This window comes from Macaca thibetana, chromosome 19 (genome assembly GCF_024542745.1).
Source record: "Macaca thibetana thibetana isolate TM-01 chromosome 19, ASM2454274v1, whole genome shotgun sequence".
NCBI classification, from domain to species: Eukaryota; Metazoa; Chordata; class Mammalia; order Primates; family Cercopithecidae; genus Macaca; species Macaca thibetana.
This window is the reverse complement of record NC_065596.1, coordinates 13,821,162-13,843,246: the sequence shown is the minus strand read 5'-3', so window position 1 is coordinate 13,843,246 and position 22,085 is coordinate 13,821,162. Positions and strand designations below refer to the sequence as shown.

General features: G+C 51.6%; 3 protein-coding genes across 4 annotated transcripts in view; 1 reads left to right on the top strand and 2 right to left on the bottom strand.

Annotated features, from left to right (window-relative positions):
* Positions 1-22,085, top strand: part of SLC44A2 (solute carrier family 44 member 2) — a 238,175-nt gene that overhangs the window by 102,497 nt on the left and 113,593 nt on the right. The window lies entirely within an intron of this gene.
* Positions 1-22,085, bottom strand: part of LOC126942503 (hsp90 co-chaperone Cdc37) — a 185,881-nt gene that overhangs the window by 116,595 nt on the left and 47,201 nt on the right. The window lies entirely within an intron of this gene.
* Positions 246-5,491, bottom strand: S1PR5 (sphingosine-1-phosphate receptor 5). The gene is made up of 2 exons (XM_050770585.1): positions 5,177-5,491; positions 246-2,329 (listed from the first exon to the last, which is right to left on the bottom strand). Exon 2 carries the CDS (start codon positions 2,309-2,311, stop codon positions 1,115-1,117), a length of 1,197 nt encoding a protein of 398 aa, XP_050626542.1. The 5' UTR covers positions 2,312-2,329; positions 5,177-5,491; the 3' UTR covers positions 246-1,114.

The window sequence follows — 22,085 nt, the reverse complement described above, 5'->3', positions numbered from 1 at the left end:
CCACTTCACCCAGTCTATTATTATTATTTCTTTTAATGAAGGGTCTGACACTGCATTTGAAGAAATTTTATTAACTGGGTATGGTAGTGCACTCCTGTAGTCCCAGCTACTAGGGAGGCTGAAGCAGGAACTCCAGGCTTGATCCTAGGAGTTCCAGGCTGCAGTGAGCTATAATCGTGCCCATGGAACTCCAGCCTGGGTGACAAAGCACAAGATCCCAACTCAAAAAAGAAAAGAAAAGAAAAGAAAAATAAAAAAGAAATTTTATTATCAGATAGGATTTGGCTGAGTCTCCCAGAGTCAAATGTGGGGATGCCCCGCCCTTGGCATTGTCCTTGACAACTTTATTCCACTCTTACACTCAATTCCTCAGTAATTCTGTCTGCTGCCTCCAAAATCTATCTAGAATCCACTGGGTCTGGGCTTAACTGGAGTCTCCATCATTGTTCCTGTGGCTCAGTGCAGCCCCCCTTCACCTTCTCTGGCTTTCACCCTGTGATGGAGGCCACAAGACGCCTGTGATTATCTGAATCGGGGCAAGTCCCTCCTCAGCTTAGAACCTTCTATGGCTCCCACCTCACTCGGAGCAAAAGCGAAGTCCTCCATGTCACCCACAAGGTCCTTCGGGAACTACTCCTTCAGCTCCTTGTCTCCTCCCATTCTCCCCCTCCATCCCTGCTCCAGGCACACCCGCATCCCTGCCTTTCTTAGAACACACGGGCACATTTCAGCCTCAGGGCCTTTGCCCATGCTATTCCCTCATCCTGAAATGCTTTTTCTTTTGGTCTTCCCAGGACAGAAGCCTCAGCTCACATCACAAGTCACTACCTCTGCAGAGAGGCCTTCCCTGACCACCATTGCCATCTCTGTCGTGTGTCACTGGAATCATCTCCATTATTTCATCACCGAGTTCTTTTCTGTGATCCCAAGCAGAACGTCAATTCCACGAGGACACAGATTTTTGTCTGTTTGTTCACTGTTGTGGGGTGTCGCTCCATAAATACATTTCCCTGCATCTTTCCCGACTGCACCTTCAGCTGCATTTCCTACAAATTCCTTTATGTAAAAAGAACAAGTGTGTAAAACTTGGGAGAACAGTCGTGAGCCGAGGATGTCAGTCTGCAGCAGGTTCTGGTACCAGAGTCCGGGCGGCTGTTGGTGCATCAGGGCTGCCTGTGATGCCGCTGGTGTCCCGCCCGTCGTGCTGGGGCGACGAGCGCTCCGAGCGGCTGAAGCTCCCATCCAGGCCCGGGGGCAGGCAGCGGCGCAGGCCCCCGGAAGCCTCAGCCGCACTTCCCGACTTCTGGGAGCCACCCAGGCCTCTGCCGCAGGAGTGGCGGCCGCAGCAGACGAGGCGCAGGATCGCGTAGCGCAGGTCGCGGTTGGTGAGCGTGTAGATGATGGGATTCAGAAGTGAGTTGGCCATGGCCAGTCCCAGGAAGGGATCAGCCTGCAGGAGTACAGGACAGGCTCGCGCCGGGCACGCCACGTCGAGCAACAGTAGCAGGAAGAGTGGGCCCCAACATGCCACAAAGGCCAGGAGCACCACGCTGAGCGTGCGCAGCAAGGCCAGCGAGCGCGGCTTGCGACGCGCGCGGGTCGAGGTGGTCCCTGCAGTCCTGGGCCGCGCCCGCAGGCGCCGCGCGTTGGCACGCACCTGGCAGTAGATGCGCGCGTAGAGCGCACAGATGGCGGCCAGGATGCCCACGAAGGCGAGCACGCAGAAAAGCACGTAGGCCTTGGCGTAGAGCGGCAGGACAGTGGAGCACGCGTCCAGGCGACCCAGGCAGTTCCAGCCCAGCGCTGGCAGGAGCCCGAGGAGCAGCGACACGCCCCAGGCCGCGGCCGCCATCGCCATCGTGCGCCCCCGACTGGAGACGGGTGCGGGCCCCTTGCGCGCCATGGTGAGGCTGCGCTCCAGCGCGATGGCCAGGAGGCTCAGCACCGACGCGGTGAGTGCCACGAAGACGCCTCCCTCCCGTGCGAACCAGAGCGCGGGCGACAGTCGTAGCGTGAGCGGCCCCGACAGTAGGATGTTGGCGGCGTAGGCGGCGCCTGCCAGCAGATCCGACAACGTGAGGCTGCCCAGGAGCAGGAACATGGGCGCGTGGAAGCGCGGGTGGCGTCCAAGCACCAACAGCACGGCCAGATTCTCTAGCACGATGAAGGCGCACACCGCCAGGCACACCACGGCGTCGGCGCGCAGGCCCGCACCGGGCTGGTAGCGCGCACCGCGGAGCTTGCCGGTGTAGTTGTAATGCAGGACGATGACCTCGCTCACTGGCGCCGGCCGCAGCAGCCCCGACTCCATGGGCCGCGCGCCCCAAGGCTGTTGGAGAGGCAGGATACCGTGTCAGGCCGGCTAAGCCGTGGGAAAGGGGCCCTACCCCCTGACCGTCACCCCACACACATGGGGTCCAAGGGGAGTTCAGCATGGAGGGATAGAGTCCGTGGAGACAGACATACACACAAATAATATCACGAGGGGACAAGGTGACATACCAAAAAAAGGGACATTAATAACACAGGCATGGCTGGGCGCGGTGGCTCACGCCTGTAATCCCCTCCTGTAATCCCCGCCACGCTCAGCCTGAGGCAGTGGCTCACGCCAGGGAGGCCGAGACGGGCGGCTCACGAGATCAGGAGATCGAGACCATCCTGGCTAACACGGTGAAACCCCCCGTCTCTACTAAAAACACAAAAAATTAACCAGGCATGGTGGCACTCGCCTGTAGTCCCAGCTACTGGGGAGGCTGAGGCAGGAGAATCGTTTGAACCCAGGAGGCGGAGGTTGCAGCCAGCCGAGATTGCACCACTGCACTCCAGCCCGAGTGGCAGAGCAAGACTCTGTCTCAAAACACACACACCCCATACACACACACACACACGGCTGGGTGTGGTGGCTCACTCCTGTAATTCCAACACTTTGGGAGGCTGACGCCCAGGAGTTTGAGATTAGCCTAGGCAACATAGGAGGACCCTGTTTCTACAAAAAAATACAAAAATTAGCCGGGTGTGGTGGTGTGTGCCTGTAATCCCAGCTACTCAGTGGGAGTCTCAGCTGAGGTGGGAGGATCACTTCAGCCCGAGAGGTCAAGGCTGCAGTCAGTGTTGATTGTGCCACTGTACTCCAGCCAGGGCAACAGAGCAAGACCCTGTCTCACACACACACATAAAAGCAGGAAGTTCCAGAAACACACAGAATGCACACAAACACAACACACACAGAAAGAGACACACTACAAGGGCAAAACACACAGTCACACACCATCAGGGAAACCAGAAAATACATCATACAGGGACAGAGCGACACAGGCAGAAAAACACAGCGACCAAAATTCAGTCACACAAATACGGGGTCTCCCACCCAGTGGCACAGGCCACAATTTCACAACCTCCACTCACACTAGCCTGGGGCCCAGTGCACCACACTCCACACTCTTGTCTCACTGCACACAAAGCTTTTTCCTGCCAAAACCCCCTCATCCACCCAAAAACCCCACGAGAAAGTTGCACCTTGGCCAGGCACGGTGGCTTTCGCCTATAATCCCAGCACTTTGGGAGGCCGAGGTGGGAGGATCACTTGAGCCCAGGAGTTTGACACCAGCCCGGGCAACATAGTAAGACTTCACCTCTACAAAATAATTTAAAAATTAACCAGGTGTGGTGTTATGCCCCTATAGTCCCAGCTACTCAAGAGACTGAGGTGGGAGGATCACTTGAGCCTTGGAGGCCGAGGCTGCCGTGAGCCATGATCGCACCCCTGTTCTCCAATCCGGGCAACAAGAGCAAAACTCCGTCTGAAAAGAAAAAAAAAAAAAGGTTGATTCTATTCACTCATTTTACTAAGGTAGAGCCTGCGGACAGAAGAAAGGATCCACAAGAGGCAGACACTGCACTCCAGCCTGGATGACAGAGCAAAACTCATCTCAAAAAACAAACGAACATATTTTGATGGAAACATATAGCATGTATACTTTTCTGGGCTCAATTTCTTCACTCAGAATAGTAATATTGAGTTCACCTGATGTGATTGTTATATACCAATATTATATGTTATATACCAATATACTCTTACAGAGGGGCACACATGTCATTAAACTATAATAACATTCCTCACCTGCCTCTGTGCCCTTATTAATCCCCACTTCCTTTAGTCCTAATTTACAGATGAGAAAAGTGAGGCTCAAAAGAAATGCTTCGTATCCAAGCAGGCGCAAAGGTTTCCATGCTCCCACACAAACATCCATGCACAAACCGTCCCCATGCAAGTCCGAATGATAAAACCAAGGCCTGGGGAGGGGAATGGATCTCTTTTGCACAAAGCAGGGACTCGGACATCCCAGAGAGCTTCAGTCACACACACAGAATCAAGGCAGGCAAATACAGACAGGCAGGAAGTCGCTGGCTCACCCATGCTTGAGGTGGGGAGCCCAAATACAGGGAGACAGTTACACATGCTCTGATGGGTAGGCCACCCCCATAGGCCCAGCTTGCCCGGCAGCAGGACTGAAGTATGGAAACTTGCAGTGGTCCGGCCAGGAGCGGGTGGCCAGGGGATTCCAGCCACCTTCACCCCGTATCCCAGGTTCTGCACCCAGCTGGGGCGCTCCCAGCTTCCCTCTCCCCAGAGGCCTCCAGAAAAAGTTCGGGGAATTCCCTGAAAGGAGTGGTGCGCCTTTTTAGACCTGGAAAGTGGCCGTCAGGGCGATCCCCTCCAGGTCAGGCCCAGCCCCGCGCCCCCAAGGGCCCCCAAGGGCCCCCAAGGGTCCAGTGCCGTCCACTCACTCTGAGCCCTGGTCGTGCGCCCCCCGCAGTCGCGCTGCCTTGAGCCGAGTGAGCGGACGCCGCTCCAGGGGCAGGGCTGGAGCTGGCAGGCGACGGGGCGGGCCAGCGAAGCAAAGGGCCGGCGGTCGCCAACAGTTGCCCCCTCCCCTTGGGGCCCGGGCGCTCAGCCCATGACTGCCAGCCTGTGCCACTCGCCGCGGCACCGGAGCGCGCCCCGGCGGCGACTGGCACAGGCGAGCCCTCAGCTGCCCCGGTGGGAGGACTCGGAGAGGCGAGAAAGGGAGGGTTCTGCAGCAGGGCGGTCGCAGCCTGAGCCTCTTCTCCCCAGCAGAGGGGTCTCCTCTGTCCTGGGTGTCCGGGTACTGCGCCCTCCCCATTGCCCACCCACCTGTGAACTGAGCTCCCTGGGCTGCACGCCAAGGACGTCCCGTCGATGGTTCGGTGGGTCTTCAGTGGATTGCTTAGCAGGAGTATTCAGTGGGGGCCACCTTAGCCCGAGTCCTCTCCCACCAGCAGATAGGTCCCCGCTGCTCCCGGGCACAGGCCCCTCCCAATTTCCCGCTCCCGCCCTCGGCTCAGGGCGAGTGGGGGTGGGGCAGGCTTGGGCAGGATTGTGATGGGAACTTGCCGCTCCTCAGATAAGGAGGGTCTGTCCCGCCCCACCCCCTGGATTCCGTGTTCCCCCGACAGATTCTTTCCTACTCTTATCGCTGACGACAAAGTGATTTACTCATTAATGGTGTTTCTGGGCTGTGTCCTTATCAGACAGTAAACCCCACCAGCATAAGAATTTTTTTCTTTTTTTTTTTTTTTTTTTTTTTTTTGAGACAAGATCTCGCTCTGTCGCCCAGAGTGTAGTGCAGTGGCATCATCATAACTTACTGCAGTCTCGACCTCCCCGGCTCAAGCCATCTCAAGCCATCCTCCCATCTCAAGCCATCCTCCCATCTCAAGCCATCCTCCCATCTCAAGCCATCCTCCCATCGCAGCCGGCTGAACATAGCTGCCGGGACTCCAGTCGCTTGCCACCATGCCCAGATAATGAATGAGTGTCTCCCTCACTTCCTCTGTATCTCCCTCAGGAGGATCTCAGAGTCTCTTGCCTGCGTGTCTCTTTGTCTCTGCGTGTCTCTTTGTTGCTGTTTGTGGTGCTCTCCCACGCCTCTCCCAGGCCACTGCTCCTCCAACAACCAGTCCCGCTGGCCCCGAAACGACCCCACCCCCACTTCCCAGGAGCTTCCAGACGGTCCCAGCTCTTCCACCCTGAGATTCAGGAAGGGAGGCTGGGTCCCGCTGCTGCGACCTTCTCCAGGACTGTGCCCTTTGCCCCTGATGCTTCAGGCCCTGCTGGCCGCAGGGAGAGGAGGGGTGAGGGCGGCCCAAGAGAGATGAGCCAGAGGCTGAGAATAAGAGTGGATCGGGGATGCCCTTGTGGGAGGAAACTCAGGGGGCACTCAGGCCAGGTCAGGCCCCCATGTAGCCCCTTGGGGGTCCCAGCCCTCCCGCCCCCGCTGTTCCTTGGGTGGGCAGAATCTTTCCTGCCTGCTCTGCTCAAAGACACAGCCAATGGGACATGCAGGGTGGGACGGTGTTCACCCTTCGGTGCCAGGTTCGCCACAGTCCTGTGAACCAAGTCAACTCCAATAGTGCCCACTGGGATGACCGCTGAAGATCTCCCAACATGGCTGTGCCTGGCACCCAGTAGGTGCTCAGTAAATGACCTCCTTCTGTAAAGGGGAAACCGCACCCCAGGGTGGGGAGGTGGCTGCTTCACACCTCCCAGGCGCCAATCTCACCTCTCTCGAAAATGAGGCTCTTCCGGCTGTGGGTCCCAGGCGCAGCAGCCTGCCTCTCCCGCTGCCTCCCTGCACTTCCTTCCCACGACTTGGGACCCTGGGGACTCAGGATCCAGGATCTCGACAGATATTGGGAGTCCCATCCCTAACTGCCAGTCCACAATCCTGGCCACAGTTCTTAAAACTCAGATCACGTTTCTCTCCTGCTCCAAAACTCAGATCACGTTTCTCTCCTGCTCCAAACCCTCCCGTGGCTCCCTGTGTTTCTCAGAGTAAGTGATCAAGTCCTCAGTGAAGACCCCACAAAGACAAGGCCATGTGCTGTTCTGATCTGTCTCATTCTGTTACTTCCGTGCCTCTCTCTGCTTCACTCTTCTTCCGCCTGCCGGGCTCCTCCGAGTTCCACACGCACTTCAAGACTTTTGAACCTGGGGGCCAGGTGGCCTGGAGCACCCTTCTCCCTACCCCTTCCCAGCTGGTCAACTGGTCACCTCCTCAGAGAGGCCTTCCCTGATCTGTCCTTCATCTCAAATGGCCGTTGGCATTATCTGAAATCACTTTGCTTTATTTTATTTTGTTTTATTTTATTATATTTTTGAGCCATAATCTCTCTCTATTGACCAGGCTGGAGCACAGCGGTGCGATTTGGGCTCACTGCAAACTCCACCTCTGCAACCTCCGCCTCCTGGCTTCAAGCAATTCTCCTGCCTCAGCCTCCGGAGTAGCTGGGATTACAGGCATGTACCACCATGCCCAACTAATTTTTGTATTTTTAGTAGAGGCGGGGTTTCACCGTGTTGGCCAGGCTGGTCTCCAACTCCTGACTTCAGATGAACCTCCCACCTCCGCCTCCCAAAGTTCTGGGATTACAGTCATGAGCCACCGCGCCCAGCCACCTTGTTCATTTCATTTATTTATTCATCTTTACTAATGTGTATCTCTGACCTACAGCCTCAGCTCCAGGAAGGCAGGTCTGTCCCTCTGCCCAGATTCCTAAAGCTTAAGGGCTCACAGTCTTTTTGATCTTTCTTTTTTGAGACAGCGCCTGGAGACTCTGTCATCCAGGCTGGGGCGCAGTGCCATGATCAGAGCTCCCTGCAGCCTCGACTTTCCAGGAGTCAAGCAATCTTCTGCCCAGCTTCCGGAGTAGCTGGGACCACAGGTGCGAGCCACTGCCAAGGTGGGCGGATCACGAGGTCAGGAGATCGAAACCATCCTGGCCAACACGGTGAAATCCCATCTCTACTAAAAAAAATACAAAAATAAATAAAAATAAAAATAAAATTGAGATAACCGCACCCACTCCAAGGTTGTTGTTGAAGAAGAAATGAACAGCCGGAACAGAGCCAAGGTACACAATGAGAGCTCCACAAATGTTAGTGAAGGTATTATTGGTCACCACTGTATCCCCAAAGAAGAATTAGGGCAATGGGCTCATAAGGAATCAGCCCCAGACATTGCCACCACCTGCCCCCACTCCATCCCTCCTCCCACACCCCCCCCAGGCCAACTGTCTCTTCCCAGGTACAGGGCACTCCTGGCCTCTATGTTCCTGCCATACCTTGCAGCAGCCCGCCCGTCTGAAGCATGCCTAGGCCAGCACACCTGCTGGGCCGGTTCTGCTGCCAGCACCCTCACCCACAGGGGCAGCTCCGCCCGCTGCTTGCTCTTGCAGAGCTGGGTCTGCACTTTCCAGAGTGCAAACTGCCTTCCATGGTACCCTCAGATCCCCTTCACCCACTTCCATTCCCACCCTCCCCACTCCCCCAACCTTTTTTTTTTTTTTTTTGAGACAGAGTCTTACTCTGTCACCCAGGCTGGAGTGCAATGGCACGATCTCGGCTCACCGCAACCTCCACCTCCTGGGTTCAAGCGATTCTCCCGCCTCAGCCTCCTGAGTAGTTGGGATTACAGGTGCACGCCACCACGCCCTGCTAATTTTTGTGTTTTTAGTAGAGACATGGTTTCACCATATTGGTCAGGCTTGTCTTGAATTCCTGACCTCGTGATCCACCCACCTTGGTATCACAAAGTGCTAGGATTATAGGCGTGAGCCACCCCGCCGGGTCTTTTTTTTTTTTTTTTTTTTTTTTCTCTTGAGATAGGGTCTGGCTCTGCCACCCAGGCTGGAGTGCAGTGTGCAGTGATCTTGGCTCAGTGCAGCCTCCGCCTGTTGAGTTCAAGGGATCCTCCCACCACAGCCTCCCAAGTAGCATGCGCCACCATGCCCACCTACGTTTTTTGTATTTTTGTAGAGACAGGATTTCGCCATGTTGCCCAGACTGGTCTTAAACTACTGGGCTCAAGCGATCCTGCTGCCTTGGCTTCCCAAAGGGCTGGGATTATAGGTGTGAGCCACTGCACCCGGCCCACATTCCCTTTTTCACAGTCCTGAAACTTAAATGTGACTGCAGGGAGGTGTGAACTGACAACTTTCCCACAGCCAGAGACCAGAGAGGCAGGGTTTGGAGGGCTCAAACTGGAGGCCGGAGGGTTAACTCCAAGTCACATGCAAAAGGCTTGTTTGTGCAGCTCAGCGAGGTTTCACACTCAAACAGCTATCTGAACTGGACAGAAATGCTGTACTCTAGCCAGTAAATTTGTTTCTCTTAGAAGTACAAGGCAACAGGCTGGGCGCAGTGGCTCACGCCTCTAATCCCAGAACTTTGGGAGGCCGAAGTGGGTGGATCACCTGAGGTCAGGAGTTGGAGACAAGCCTGACCAACATGGTGAAACCCCATCTCTACTAAAAATACAAAAATCAGCGGGGCATGGTGGCGCACGCCTGTAATCTCAGCTACTCCGAAGACTGAGGCAGGAGAATTGCTTGAACCGGGGAGGCAGAGGTTGCAGTGAGCCAAGATCGTGCCACTGCGCTCCAGCCTGGGTGACAGAGTGAGACTCCATCTCAAAATACAAAAAGAAAAAGAAGTACAAGGGCAACAATTCTGAAAATGTCTTCGTGGTAACATTGAACAAATAAGTACATGTGTTGTAGATATGAATAACTAGGTTTCATACTGTTGGGGAAAAAAGTGACAAGTAAGTCAGGTACTGCTGCACTGAGGTTATCAGTATGAGCTCAAGTTTATTTTAATAAATGGATAAGAAAATAAATACAGATATGTGATCAGGCACTGTGGCTCACACCTGTAATCCCAGCACTTTCAGAGGCCAAGTGGGAGGATCTTGAGGTCAGGAGATTGAGACCATCCTGGCCAACATGGTGAACACTGTCTCTACTAAAAACACAAAAATTAAACCAGCCGGGCGTGGTGGCGGCGCTTGTAGTCCCAGCTACTTGGGAGGCTGAGGCAGGAGAAGGGCAGGAACCTGGGAGGCGGAGCTTGCAGTGAGCTGAGATCCGGCCACTGCACTCCAGCCTGGGCAACAGAGCAAGACTCCATCTCAAAAAAAAATTAAAATTAAAAATACAAAAATTAGCTGGGCGTGGTGGCACGTGCCTGTAATCCCAGCTACTCGGGAGGCTGAGGCAGGAGAATCGCTTGAACCAGGGAATCAGAGGTTGTAGTGAGCCGAAATCATGCCACTGTACTCCAGCCTGGCGACAGAGCGAGACTCTGTCTCAAAAAAAAAAAAAAAGTTGGGCACTATGGCTCATGCCTATAATCCCAGCACTTTGGGAGGCCAAGGCGGGTGGATCACGAGGTTAGGAGTTGGAGACCAGCCTGACCAATATGGTAAAACCCCATTTCTACTAAAAATACAAAAAAAATTAGCCAGGCAAGGTGGTGCATGCCTGTAGTCTCAGCTACTCAGGAGGCTGAGGCAGAAGAATCGCTTGAATCCAGGAGGCAGAGGTTGCAGTCTGCTGAGATCATGCCACTGACTCCAGCCTGGGCAACAGAGCAAGACTCGGTCTCAAAAAATTTTTTTTAAATTAGAATGTGGTGATGGTTGCAGCACTCTGTAAAATACACTAAAAACCGGCCAGGCGTGGTGGCTCACGCCTGCAATCCCAGCACTTTGGGAGGCCGAGGCAGGCGGATCACGAGGTCAGGAGATCAGACCATCCTGGCTAACATGGTGAAACTCCGTCTCTACTAAAAAAAAATACAAAAAACTAGCCGGGCGTGGTGGCGGGCGCCTGTAGTCCCAGCTACTCGGGAGGCTGAGGCAGGAGAATGGCGTAAATCCGGGAGGCGGAGCTTGCAGTGAGCTGAGATCCGGCCACTGCACTCCAGCCTGGGCGACAGAGCGAGACTCCGTCTCAAAAAAAAAAAAAATTTTTTTTTAAATTAGAATGTGGTGATAGTTGCAGTACTCTGTAAAATACACTAAAAACCACAGTTGTATATTTCAAATGTGTGAATTTGATGACATCTGAATTATACCTCAATAAAGCTGTTAAAATTATATTTGACATTTGTCAAGTGGTTAGTTCAAGGCAGAGCAATGTGCTGATCTTTCTACACCATGTTACATTCCCACCCACAACATCATGTGAGAAGGAAAGGGACTTTTATGTCTGCATTTTATAGATGTCCCGGATTGAGATCTGAGAAGTTAAGCAAGCTGTCCACAGTCACAAAGCGATGGGGTGAACAAACTACAAAGGTCTGGCATTGGAGCCCTGAGGCCTGGCCACCTCGGGCTTCCCCTCTGGTCCCCTGCTTCTTACTTGTCCTAAGCTGAGCTCACAGCACACTGCAATGATTTTAGTTTCTGCCACACAAACGTTCTTTCCAGCCTCCAGGCACCTGGATTTGGATTTGCTGGTTCAATTCTTCTGCCTGGCTGTTTTCCTTTTTCTTTTTTCTTTTCTTTGTTTTCTTTTCTTTCTTTCTTTTTTTTTTTTTTTTTTTTTTTTTTTTTTTTGAGAGGGAGTTTCTCTCTTGTTGCCCAGACTGGAGTGCAATGGTGAGATCTTGGTTCACCGCAACCTCCGCCTCCCGGGTTCAAGCAATTCTCCTGCCTCAGCCTCCCAAGTAGCTGGGATTACAGGCATGTGCCACCACCCCTGGCTAAGTTTTGTATTTTTAGTCAAAGCGGGGTTTCACCATGTTGGTCAGGCTGGTCTTGAACTCCTGACCTCAGGTGATCCACCTGCCTCAGCCTCCCAAAGTGCTGGGATTACAGGCGTGAGCCACCACACCTGGCCTGTTTCCCCTTTTCTTCCCATGTAGCCTGTGAAATGAATGTCTAAGTGTGACGGCTTAGCCAGGATGGTCTCGATCTCCTGACCTCGTGATCCGCCTGCCTCGGCCTCCCAAAGTGTTGGGATTACAGGAGTGAACCACTGCACCCAGCCAAGGGTTTGCCTATTTTGGACATTTTATATCCGTGGAATCATATAATTTATTGTATTCTGTGACTAGCTTCTTCCACTAAGCATAATTATTGAAGGTCAACTCACATTGTAGAATGAATCAGTACTTTATTCCTTTTTTTTTTTTGAGATGGAGTCTCGCTCTTGTTGCCCAGGCTGGAGTGCAGTGGCACGGCGGGATCTCAGCTCACTGCAATCTCTGCCTCCTGGTTTCAAGTGATTCTCCCTGCCCTGGTCTCCCGAGTAGCTGGGACTACAGGCACACACCACCACACCCGACTAATTTTTGTATTTTTAGTAGAGACAGGGTTTCACCATGTTGGTCAGGCTGGTCTCAAACTCCAGACCTCAGGTGATCCACCCGCCTTGGCCTCCCAACGTGCTGGGATTACAGGCATGAGCCACCTTGTCTGGCCCTTTTTTTTTCTTTCTTTCTTTTTTAAATAGAGATGAGGTCTTGCTATGTTGTCCTGAACTCATGGGCTCAAGCGATTCTCCCACCTGTGCCTCCCAAAGTGCTGGGAGCTCACAGGCGTGAGCCACCGCGCCCAGCCCAACTTCATTCCTTTTTATGGCTGAGTAATATTCCATTGCACGGACAAATATAGGACATTTTAGTTGCAGTCAAACTCTAAGTTCCTTCCTTCCTGCCTTCCTTTCTCCATTCCTTCCTTCTTTCCTTCCTTCCTTCCTTCCTTTCTCCATTCCTTCTTTCTTTCCTTCCTTCCTTCCTCTCTCTCCCTTTTTTTTTTTTTTTTGAGACAGGGTCTCATTCTGTTGCACAGATTGGAGTGCAATGGTGTTGTTATCATGGCTCACTGTAACCCCAAACTCCTCAGTTCAAGTGATCCTCCCACCTCAGTCTCCCGAGTAGCTGGAACTACAGGCATGTGCCGCCACACCTGGCTATTTATTTATTTATTTATTTTTGAAACGGAGTCTTTGCTTTGTCACCAAGGCTGGAGTGCAGTGGCCTCATCTCGGCTCACTGCAAGCTCCGCCTCCTGGGTTCACACCATTCTCCTGCCTCAGCCTCCCGAGTAACTGAGACTACAGGCGCCCGCCACCGTGCTCGGCTAATTTTTTTTGTATTTTTTAATAGAGACGGGGTTTCACTGTGTTAGCCAGATAGTCTTGATCTCCTGACCTCATGATCCGCCCGCCTCGGCCTCCCAAAGTGCTGGGATTACAGATGTGAGCCACCACGCCCGGCCTACACCTGGCTAATTTTTTGTATTTTTTGTGGAGACACGGTTTCACCATGTTGGCCAGGCTGGTCTCGAACACCTGGGCTCGGGTGATCCACCTGCCCCAGCCTCCCAAAGTGCTGAGATTACAGGCATGAACCACTGTGCCCAGCCTAGACCGTTTTCTAAAGCAATGGCACACTGGCCAGTCATGGTGGCCCATATCTATAACCTAGCACTTTCAGAGGCTGATATGGCAGAATCACTTGCCCCTGGGAGTTCTAGAACAGCCTGAGCAACATAACGAGACCCCCATCTCTACAAAAAATAAAAAATTAGCGATGGTAATGTGCACCTGTAGTCACAGCTACTCAGGAAGCTGATGTGGAAGGATCACTTAAACCCAGGAGTTCTAGGTTACAGCAAGCCATGATCACACCACTACACTCCAGTCTGTGCAACAAAATGAGACCTTGTCTCTAAAAAAAAAAATACACAAAAGAAAAAGAAGGAAGAAACTCATTTAATTTTATTTATTTATTTTTTCGAGACAGAGTCTCGCTCTGTCACCCAGGCTGGAGTGCAGTGGCGTGATCTCGGCTCACTGCAAGTTCCGCCTCCCAGGTTCAGGCCATTCTCCTGCCTCAGCCTCCAGAGTAGCTGGGACTACAGGTGTCCGCCACCACCCCCGGCTAATTTTTGTATTTTTAGAAGAGACGGAGTTTCATCGTGGTCTCAGTCTCCTGACCTCGTGATCCGCCCACCTCCGCCTCCCAAAGTGCTGGGGTTACCGGCGTGAGCCACTCGCCCAGCCAGTGAGACCCCATTTATAAAAAAAGAAAAAAGAAAACATTAGCCAGGGCTGGTGGTGTGGTGGTGGGCGCCTGCAGTCTCAGCTACTCAGAAGGCTGAGGCAGGGAGGATCGCTTGAGCCCAGGAGTTCAAGGCTGCAGTGAGCCATGTTCACCTTACTGCATTCCAGCGTGAGCGACAGAACGAGATCCTATCTCAAAAAAAAAAAAAAAAAAAATAGAAACAGGCTGGGCACGGTGGCTCATGCCTGTAATTCCAGCACTTTGGGAGGCAAATGTGGGTGGATCACCTGAAGTGAGGACTTCAAGACCAGACTGACCAACATGGTGAAATCCTGTCTCTACTAAAAGCACAAAATTAGCTGGGCGTGGTGGCACATGCCTGTAATCCTAGATACTTGGGAGGCTGAGGCAGGAGAATCGCTTGAACCCAGGAGGCAGAGGTTGCAGTGAGCCGAGATCATGCCACTGCACTCCAGTCTGTGCGACAAGAGCGAAACTCTGTCTCCGTTGATCACACAGTGACCAATAGATCTGCACCTACAGTGCAGTCCATCTTTCTTTTCTTTCTTTTGTGTTTTGGGCAGGGGGGCGGCGGGGGTTAAGGTCTCACTCTGTCGCCCAGGCTAGAGTGCAGTGGAACACAGTTTCTTGCAGCCTTGACCTTCTGGGCTCAAGTGATCCTCTTCCATTAGCCTCCCAAGTAGCTGGGACTACAAGCATGCAACACCATAGCCAGCTAATTTTTTCATTTTTCGTTTTTGTAGAAATGGAATCTCCACATGTTACCCAGGCTGGTCTCGATCTCCTGGGTTCAAGTAATTCACCCACCTTGGCCTACCAAAGTGCTGTGATTACTGGCATGAATTCACTACGTTACCCAGGTTGGTCTTGAAAACTCCCGGCTTCAAGGGATCCTCCAACCTCGCCCTCCCAGAATGTTGGGATTACAGGTGTGAGCTATCATGCCTGCCAAACAGCATACATCCTTTTATTGCTTTAATAAAAATGTAATTTTATTTCCCTTTGAAGGATACAATTGAGAAGTATAATTACTATGATGTATAATTTCTCCACCTGGGGGTAATTGCTTTTTTTTTCTTTACTTGACTTTTTTTTTTTTTTTTTTTTTTTTTTAGCCAGAGTCTCACTGTTGCCCAGGCTGAAGTGCAGTGGCGCAATCTCGCCTCACTGCAACCTCTTCCTCCTGGGCTCAAGCGATCCTCCTGCCTCAGCCTCCCGAGTAGCTCGGACTACAGGTGCCTGCCACCAGGCCAGACTCATTTTCTTTTCTTTTTTTTTTTGAGACAGATTCTTGCTCTGTCACCTGGGCTGGGTGCAGTGACACAATCTAGGTTCACTGCAACCCCCGCCTCCTGGGTTCAAGCCATTCTCCTACTTCAGCCTCCCCAGTGCTGGGATTACAGGTGTGTAACACCACGCCCAGCTAATTTTTGTATTTTTAGTAGAGACGGGGTTTCACCATATTGGTCAGGCTGGTCTCGAACTCCTGACCTCGTGATCCACCCACCTTCCCCTCCCAAAGTGCTGGGATTACAGATGTGAGCCACCACACCGGGCCCTAATTTTGTATTTTTAGTAGAGAACAGGTTTCACCCTGTTGGCCAGGCTGGTCTTGAACTCCAGACTTCAACTGATCTGCCTTCCTTGGCCTCCCAAAGTGCTGGGATTACAGGCATGAGCCACTGCACCCAGCCTCCAGTGTCTGGGAATGTGCCGTTTGTCCTACCAGGGATACATTTCCTTCCTCTCTTTTCTTGGCTAACTCCTACTCATCCATTAGATTCCATGATAGACATTTCCAGCATAGACAACAATCCATTGAATGAAAAACTGCCATTTGCAGATAGCTGGCTCTCCTGACTAATTCTGACCATTGAAGTAGGAGTGAGGTGACATACATTATTCTGTATGTCAGTCAGTTCTGAACAGAGGCATCCAAAAATTTATGCATGGCTCTCCTGTCTGCCTCTTGCTCCTCTGTGGTAACCGAAGCAGAGAGTTTCAGATAGTGCATCCACAAGATGATGGGAGACTTGTCATCCTGGGCTCCTGAATGACTGTGTGGAGCTAAGCCCCTGCCAGCCCATATATGATGCATAGCCTGAGGAAGAAATCAACTTTGATTGTGTTAAACCATTGAGCTTTGGGCTTGTTACTGCAGCAAATCTTGACCTATTCTGACTAATACAGAACCCAACTTAAATGTGGCTTCCTCAGAGAAGTCCTCCTGGATCACAGCCCCCAGATTCAGTTTCTTCCCCCTTTTGTAAGCTTGTATGTTCCTACTTGATCATTACTGCAAACATAACTGTGTAATTATTTGTGTAATGAGTTCATCATCTCTGTGCTCCACCCCATCTCCAAAACCCCAAGGGGAGACAACAGTGTGGATTTTCCACTGCTGCAGCCCGGACTCAAAATAGTGTCTGGTGCATAGTAGGTACCCTGGATACATTTGTTGAATGAAAGAGTTTTGTGGCAGGGCGCGGTGGCTCATTCCTGTAATCCCAGAACTTTGGGAGGCCGAGGCAGGCGGATCACGAGGTCGGGAGTTCAAGACCAGCCTGGCCAATATGGTGAAACCCTGTCTCTACTAAAAATACAAAAGTTAGCTGGGCATGGTGGCACGCGCCTGTAGTCCCAGCTACTCAGGAGGCTGAGGCAGGATAATCACTTGAACCTGGGAGGTTGAGGTTGCAGTGAGCCGAGATCGTGCCACTGTACTCCAGCCTGGGCAACAGAGTGAGACTCTGTCTCAAAAAAAAAAAAAAAGAGAGAGAGAGAGTTTTGCATCCTTTCAGCCAAAGGCAGCAAGGCCAGGCACAGTGGCTCATGACTGTAATCCCAGCACTTTGGGAGGCTGAGGCGGGCCGATCATCTGAGGTGAGGAGTTCAAGACCAGCCTGGCCAACATGGCAAAACCTTGTCTCTACTAATAGTACAAAAATTAGCCTGGGCATGGTGGTGCAAGCCTGTAATCCCAGCTACTCAGGAGGCTGAGGCAGGGGAATCACTTGAATCCTGGAGGTGGAGGTTGCAGTGAGCTGAGATTGCACCACTGTACTCCTGCCTAGGCAACAAAGTGAGACTCCATCTCAAAAAAAAAAAAAAAAAAAAAAAAAGGCAGTAATTAGCAGGACTCATTTCTAGAACATCATTCATATAACCCACAGGGTAATGGATGCGTGAGAGGCGGGACTGGATGACCCCAGAAACGGGGGAAGTTTGACAAGGAACATGATCTATCGTGAGAAAGTGCCTATCCACGTAGTTTTCGTTTTCTTAAAGACTGTAATTTGTTCCAACAACTGCTCTGCCTGGGAGGGATTTCCAGGCATGATTTATTTCACTAAGAGGCATGGGAACCGGGTGGAGATGCACGGAAACATTTTTTGAATTGTTGAAAGGCCCAGGATAAAATTCATGCACAGACATCACAATGCGGTCAGTAGAAGGAAATGTTATCTTACTGGGTTCTACTCAAGGGCAGTTTTGAGTCAGTGCCCTAATGCCACCATACGATTTGTTTTCTCAACTCTGTTAAGGAATACCTGACATGTAATAAGCTGCACATACTTAAAATATTCCATAGCGGAACATGGGAGCACATGCCTGTAATCCTCGCTGCTCGGGAGGCTGAGGAGGGAGGATCACCTGAGCCCAGGAGTTTGAAGCTGCAATGAGCTGTGGTGGCACCATTGCACTCCAGCCTGGGTGACAGAGCGAGACTCCATCTCAAAAAAAAAAAAAAATAATAATAATAATAATAATAATAAATAAATAAATAAAAATAAAAAATAAAATAAATAGTCTGGGCATGGTGGTGCCTGACTGTAATCCCAGCTATTGGGGGAGGCTGAGGCAGGAGAATTGGGAGAATCATTTGAACCAGGAGACAGAGGTTGCAGTGAGCCGAGATTGCAGCACTGCACTCCAGCCTGGGTGGCAGAGCGAGACTCCATCTCAAAATAAATAAATAAAATAAAATAGTCTAGTCCCTACACATCTTCTCCAACACTTGTTAAGATTGGTGTTTCTGGCCGGGCGCGGTGGCTCAAGCCTGTAATCCCAGCACTTTGGGAGGCCAAGATGGGCGGATCACGAGGTCAGGAGATCGAGACCATCCTGGCTAACCCGGTGAAACCCCGTCTCTACTAAAAATACAAGAAAATTAGCAGGGTGAGGTGGCGGGCGCCTGTAGTCCCAGCTACTTGGGAGGCTGAGGCAGGAGAATGGCGTGAAACCGGCGGGGCGGAGCTTGCAGTGAGCCGAGATCGCGCCACTGCACTCCAGCCTGGGGCACAGCAAGACTCCGTCTCAAAAAAAAAAAAAAAAAAAAAAAAAAAAGATTGGTGTTTCTCATTTTAAAGGTTCTAGAGGATTTTGGGGGGTATCTGATTTCCATGTTATTTTGAATTTCCCTGATGGCTAATGATGTTCAGACTTCCCCCCCCCCCCCCGACCAGAACCTTCAAGTCCAACTTTTTTTTCTTTTTGTAGAGACAGAGTTTTACTATGCTGTGCAGGCTGGTGTTCAACTCCTGGCCTCAAGCAATCCTCCCACCTCGGCCTCCCAAAGTGCTGGGATTACAGGTGTGAGCCACCAGGCCCAGTTTTTTTTGTTGTTGTTGTTCTTAACAGAGACCAGGTCTCACTCTGTCACCCAGGCTGGAGTTAGTGGCATGATCTCAGCTCGTCACAACCTCCAGCTCCTGGGCTGAAGTGATCTTCCCACCTCAGCCTCACAAATAGCTAAGACCAGAGACATGTGCCACCAAGCCCGCCTATTTTTTTTTATTATTTTATTTTATTTGTTTGTTTTTTTGAGAGGGAGTCTCCCTCTGTCGCCCAGGCTGGAGTGCAGTGGCATGATCTCGGCTCACTGCAAGCTCCGCCTCCCGGGTTCATGCCATTCCCCTGCCTCAGCCTCCCAAGTAGCTGGGACTACAGGCACCCGCCACCGCGCCCGGCTAATTTTTCGTATTTTTAGTAGAGACGGGGTTTCACTGTGTTGGCCAGGATGGTCTCGATCTCCTGACCTTGTGTGATCCACCCGCCTCGGCCTCCCAAAGTGCTGGGATTACAGGCGTGAGCCACTGCGCCTGGCCTATTTTTTTAATTTTTATTTTGTAGAGACAGGGTCTCCCCATGTTGCCCAGGTTGGTCTTAGACTTGAAATCCTGGGCTCAAGCAATCCTCCTGCCTCAGCATCCCAAGTGCTGGGATTATAGTCGTGAGCCACCGTGCCTGGCCATAATGGATATTCTTTTTTTTTTTTTTGAGACAGGGTCTCTCTCTCTCTGGTACCCAGGCTGGAGTGCAGTGGCGCACTCACAGCTCACTGCAGCCTCCACCTCCTGGGCTCAATCCTCTCATCTCAGCCTCCGGAGTAGCTAGGACTACAGATGAGTGTTACCCTGCCAGCTTTTTTTTTTTTTTTTTTTTTTTTTTTTTATAGAGACCACGGTCTCACTATATTGCCCAGGCTGGTCTCAATCTCCTTGGCTCAAGTGATCCTCCTGCCCTGGCCTTCCAAAGTCCTGGGATTACAAGTGTGAGCCACTGCACCCGGCTAAGAGTTTTGTTCTTACGGCCGACTTAGAGACTCACAAGTAATGACATAGCTGATTAGGAATGACGGTATGTGTGATCAGGTGGACCTGAGAACACACACAGGGTGACTTGCCCAAGCTAGAGGTCAGGACAAGCCTCTGAGCTGTGGGTGGGCAAGCTGAGGCCTGCTGGAGAAGAGGAAGAAACAGACTCCATTCATTTCCAGGCTTGCAGTAATTAATTAGCACAAACTGGGTGGTTTAAAACAGACATGTATTGTCTCACAGCTCTGGAAGCTAGAAGTCCAAAGTCAAGGTGATGGTAGAGCTATGCCCTGTCTGAAGGCTCTGGAGGGGAATTCATACTTGGGTCCTTCCTAGCTTCCCGTGGTTTTTTTTGTCAACCGCGCCCGGCTGACAAATTTTTTTTTAAATTAGTCAGGCATGGGGGTGTGCTCCTATAGTCCCAGCTACTCGGGAGGCTGAGGCAGGAGGATAGCTTGATTCTTGTAGTTGGAGGCTGTAGTGAGCTAGGATTACACCACTGCACTCCTGGGCCACAGAGCGAGATCAGGTCTCTAAAAATTAATCAGTTAGGCCGGGCGCGGTGGCTCAAGCCTGTAATGCCAGCACTTTGGGAGGCCGAGACGGGCGGATCACGAGGTCACAAGATCAAGACCATCCTGGCTAACACGGTGAAACCCCATCTCTACTAAAAAAAAAAAATACAAAAAACTAGCCGGGCGAGGTGGCGGGCGCCTGTAGTCCCAGCTACTCGGGAGGCTGAGGCAGGAGAATGGCGGGAACCCGGGAGGCGGAGCTTGCAGTGAGCTGAGATCCGGCCACTGCACTCCAGCCTGGGCGACAGAGCGAGACTCCATGTCAAAAAAAAAAAAAAAAAAAAAATGTGGCCAGTAGAATATTGAAAATTATATTTCGTGTTATTTTTCTACTGGATTGTACTTCTCCAGTTTTCAGGGGTTTTTTTTTTCTTTTTTTGGTCTGTTTGTTTTTGGGTTTTTTTGTTTGTTTGTTTGTTTGTTTGTTTGTTTGTTTTGAGACGGAGTCTTGCTCTGTCGACCGGGCTGGAGTACAGTGGCCGAATCTCAGCTCACTGCAAGCTCCGCCTCCCAGGTTTACGCCATTCTCCTGCCTCAGCCTCCCGAGTAGCTGGGACTACAGGCGCCCACCACCTCGCCCGGCTAGTTTTTTGTATTTTTTAGTAGAGACGGGGTTTCACCGTGTTAGCCAGGATGGTCTCGATCTCCTGACCTCGTGATCCGCCCGCCTCGGCCTCCCAAAGTGCTGGGATTACAGGCTTGAGCCACCGCGCCCGGCCTTGGTTTTTTTTTTTAAAGAAGGAGTCTCAATCCCGTTGCCCAGGCTGGATTGCAGTGGAGCAATCTCAGCTCACTGCAACCTCCACCTCCCGGGCTCAAGCAATTCTACTGCCTTAGCCCCCCGAAAAGCTGATACTACAGGTAGCCACTACACCTGGCTAATTTATGTATTTTTTAGTAGAGACAGGGTTTCATCACGTTGTCTAGGCTGGTCTCGAATTCCTGACCTCAAGTGATCCCCCCGTCTCGGCCTCCCAAAGTGCTGGGATTACAGGTGTGAGCCACAGCCCCCGGACTCTTCTGAGGTTTTTTTTGGCATGATGGAATTTGTTTATAAAAAAACCTTTCTGCCGGGCGCGGTGGCTCAAGCCTGTAATCCCAGCACTTTGGGAGGCCGAGGCGGGCGGATCACAAGGTCAGGAGATCGAGACCACAGTGAAACCCCGTCTCTACTAAAAATACAAAAAATTAGCCGGGCGCGGTGGCGGGCGCCTGTAGTCCCAGCTACTCAGGAGGCTGAGGCAGGAGAATGGCGGGAACCCGGGAGGCGGAGCTTGCAGTGAGCCGAGATCGCGCCACTGCACTCCAGCCTGGGCGACAGCGTGAGACTCCGTCTCAAAAAACAAACAAACAAACAAACAAAAAAAAACCTTTCTAAGCTGAGTGCGGTGGTGTGTACCTGGAATCCCAGCTACTCGGGAAGCTGAAGTCGGAGGATTCTTTGAGCTCAGGAGTTGGAGACCAGCCAGGGCAACACAGCAAGACCCTGTCTCAAAAAAAGAAAAAAAAAAAAAAAAAACAAAAATAACCCAACTAGGTCCTTTCAGCTGTTTGTGGATTTGAGGGGTCAGACGTAGCAGCTAAGAGACCAGGGACTGTGATGATGGATGCTGGACCCAGGAGGGCAGTGGTGGGAATAAGAATAACAAGAACAGTCATAATTTACACTGACGTGGTGAAGACCATGTGCCTGGTACTGTTCTAAGCATTTTGCATAATCATTTCATCCTTCTCCCAAACACTAGAAGGGAGGCAGTATCCCTATCCCATTTGGCAGATAAAGAAACTAAGGCAGTGGCCGGGTGACTCACCCCTGTAATCCTAACACTTTGAGAGGCTGAGGCAGGAGGATCACTTGTGCCCAGGGATTCGAGGCTGCAGGGAGCAATGATTGCACCATCACACTTCAGCCTGGGCAACAGAGTGAGACCCCGTCTCTCAAAGAAAAAGGAACTGAGGCAGAGAGTGGTGAGGTCACTTATCTGAGTCATTTGGCTGCAGAGTCTATACTGAGCG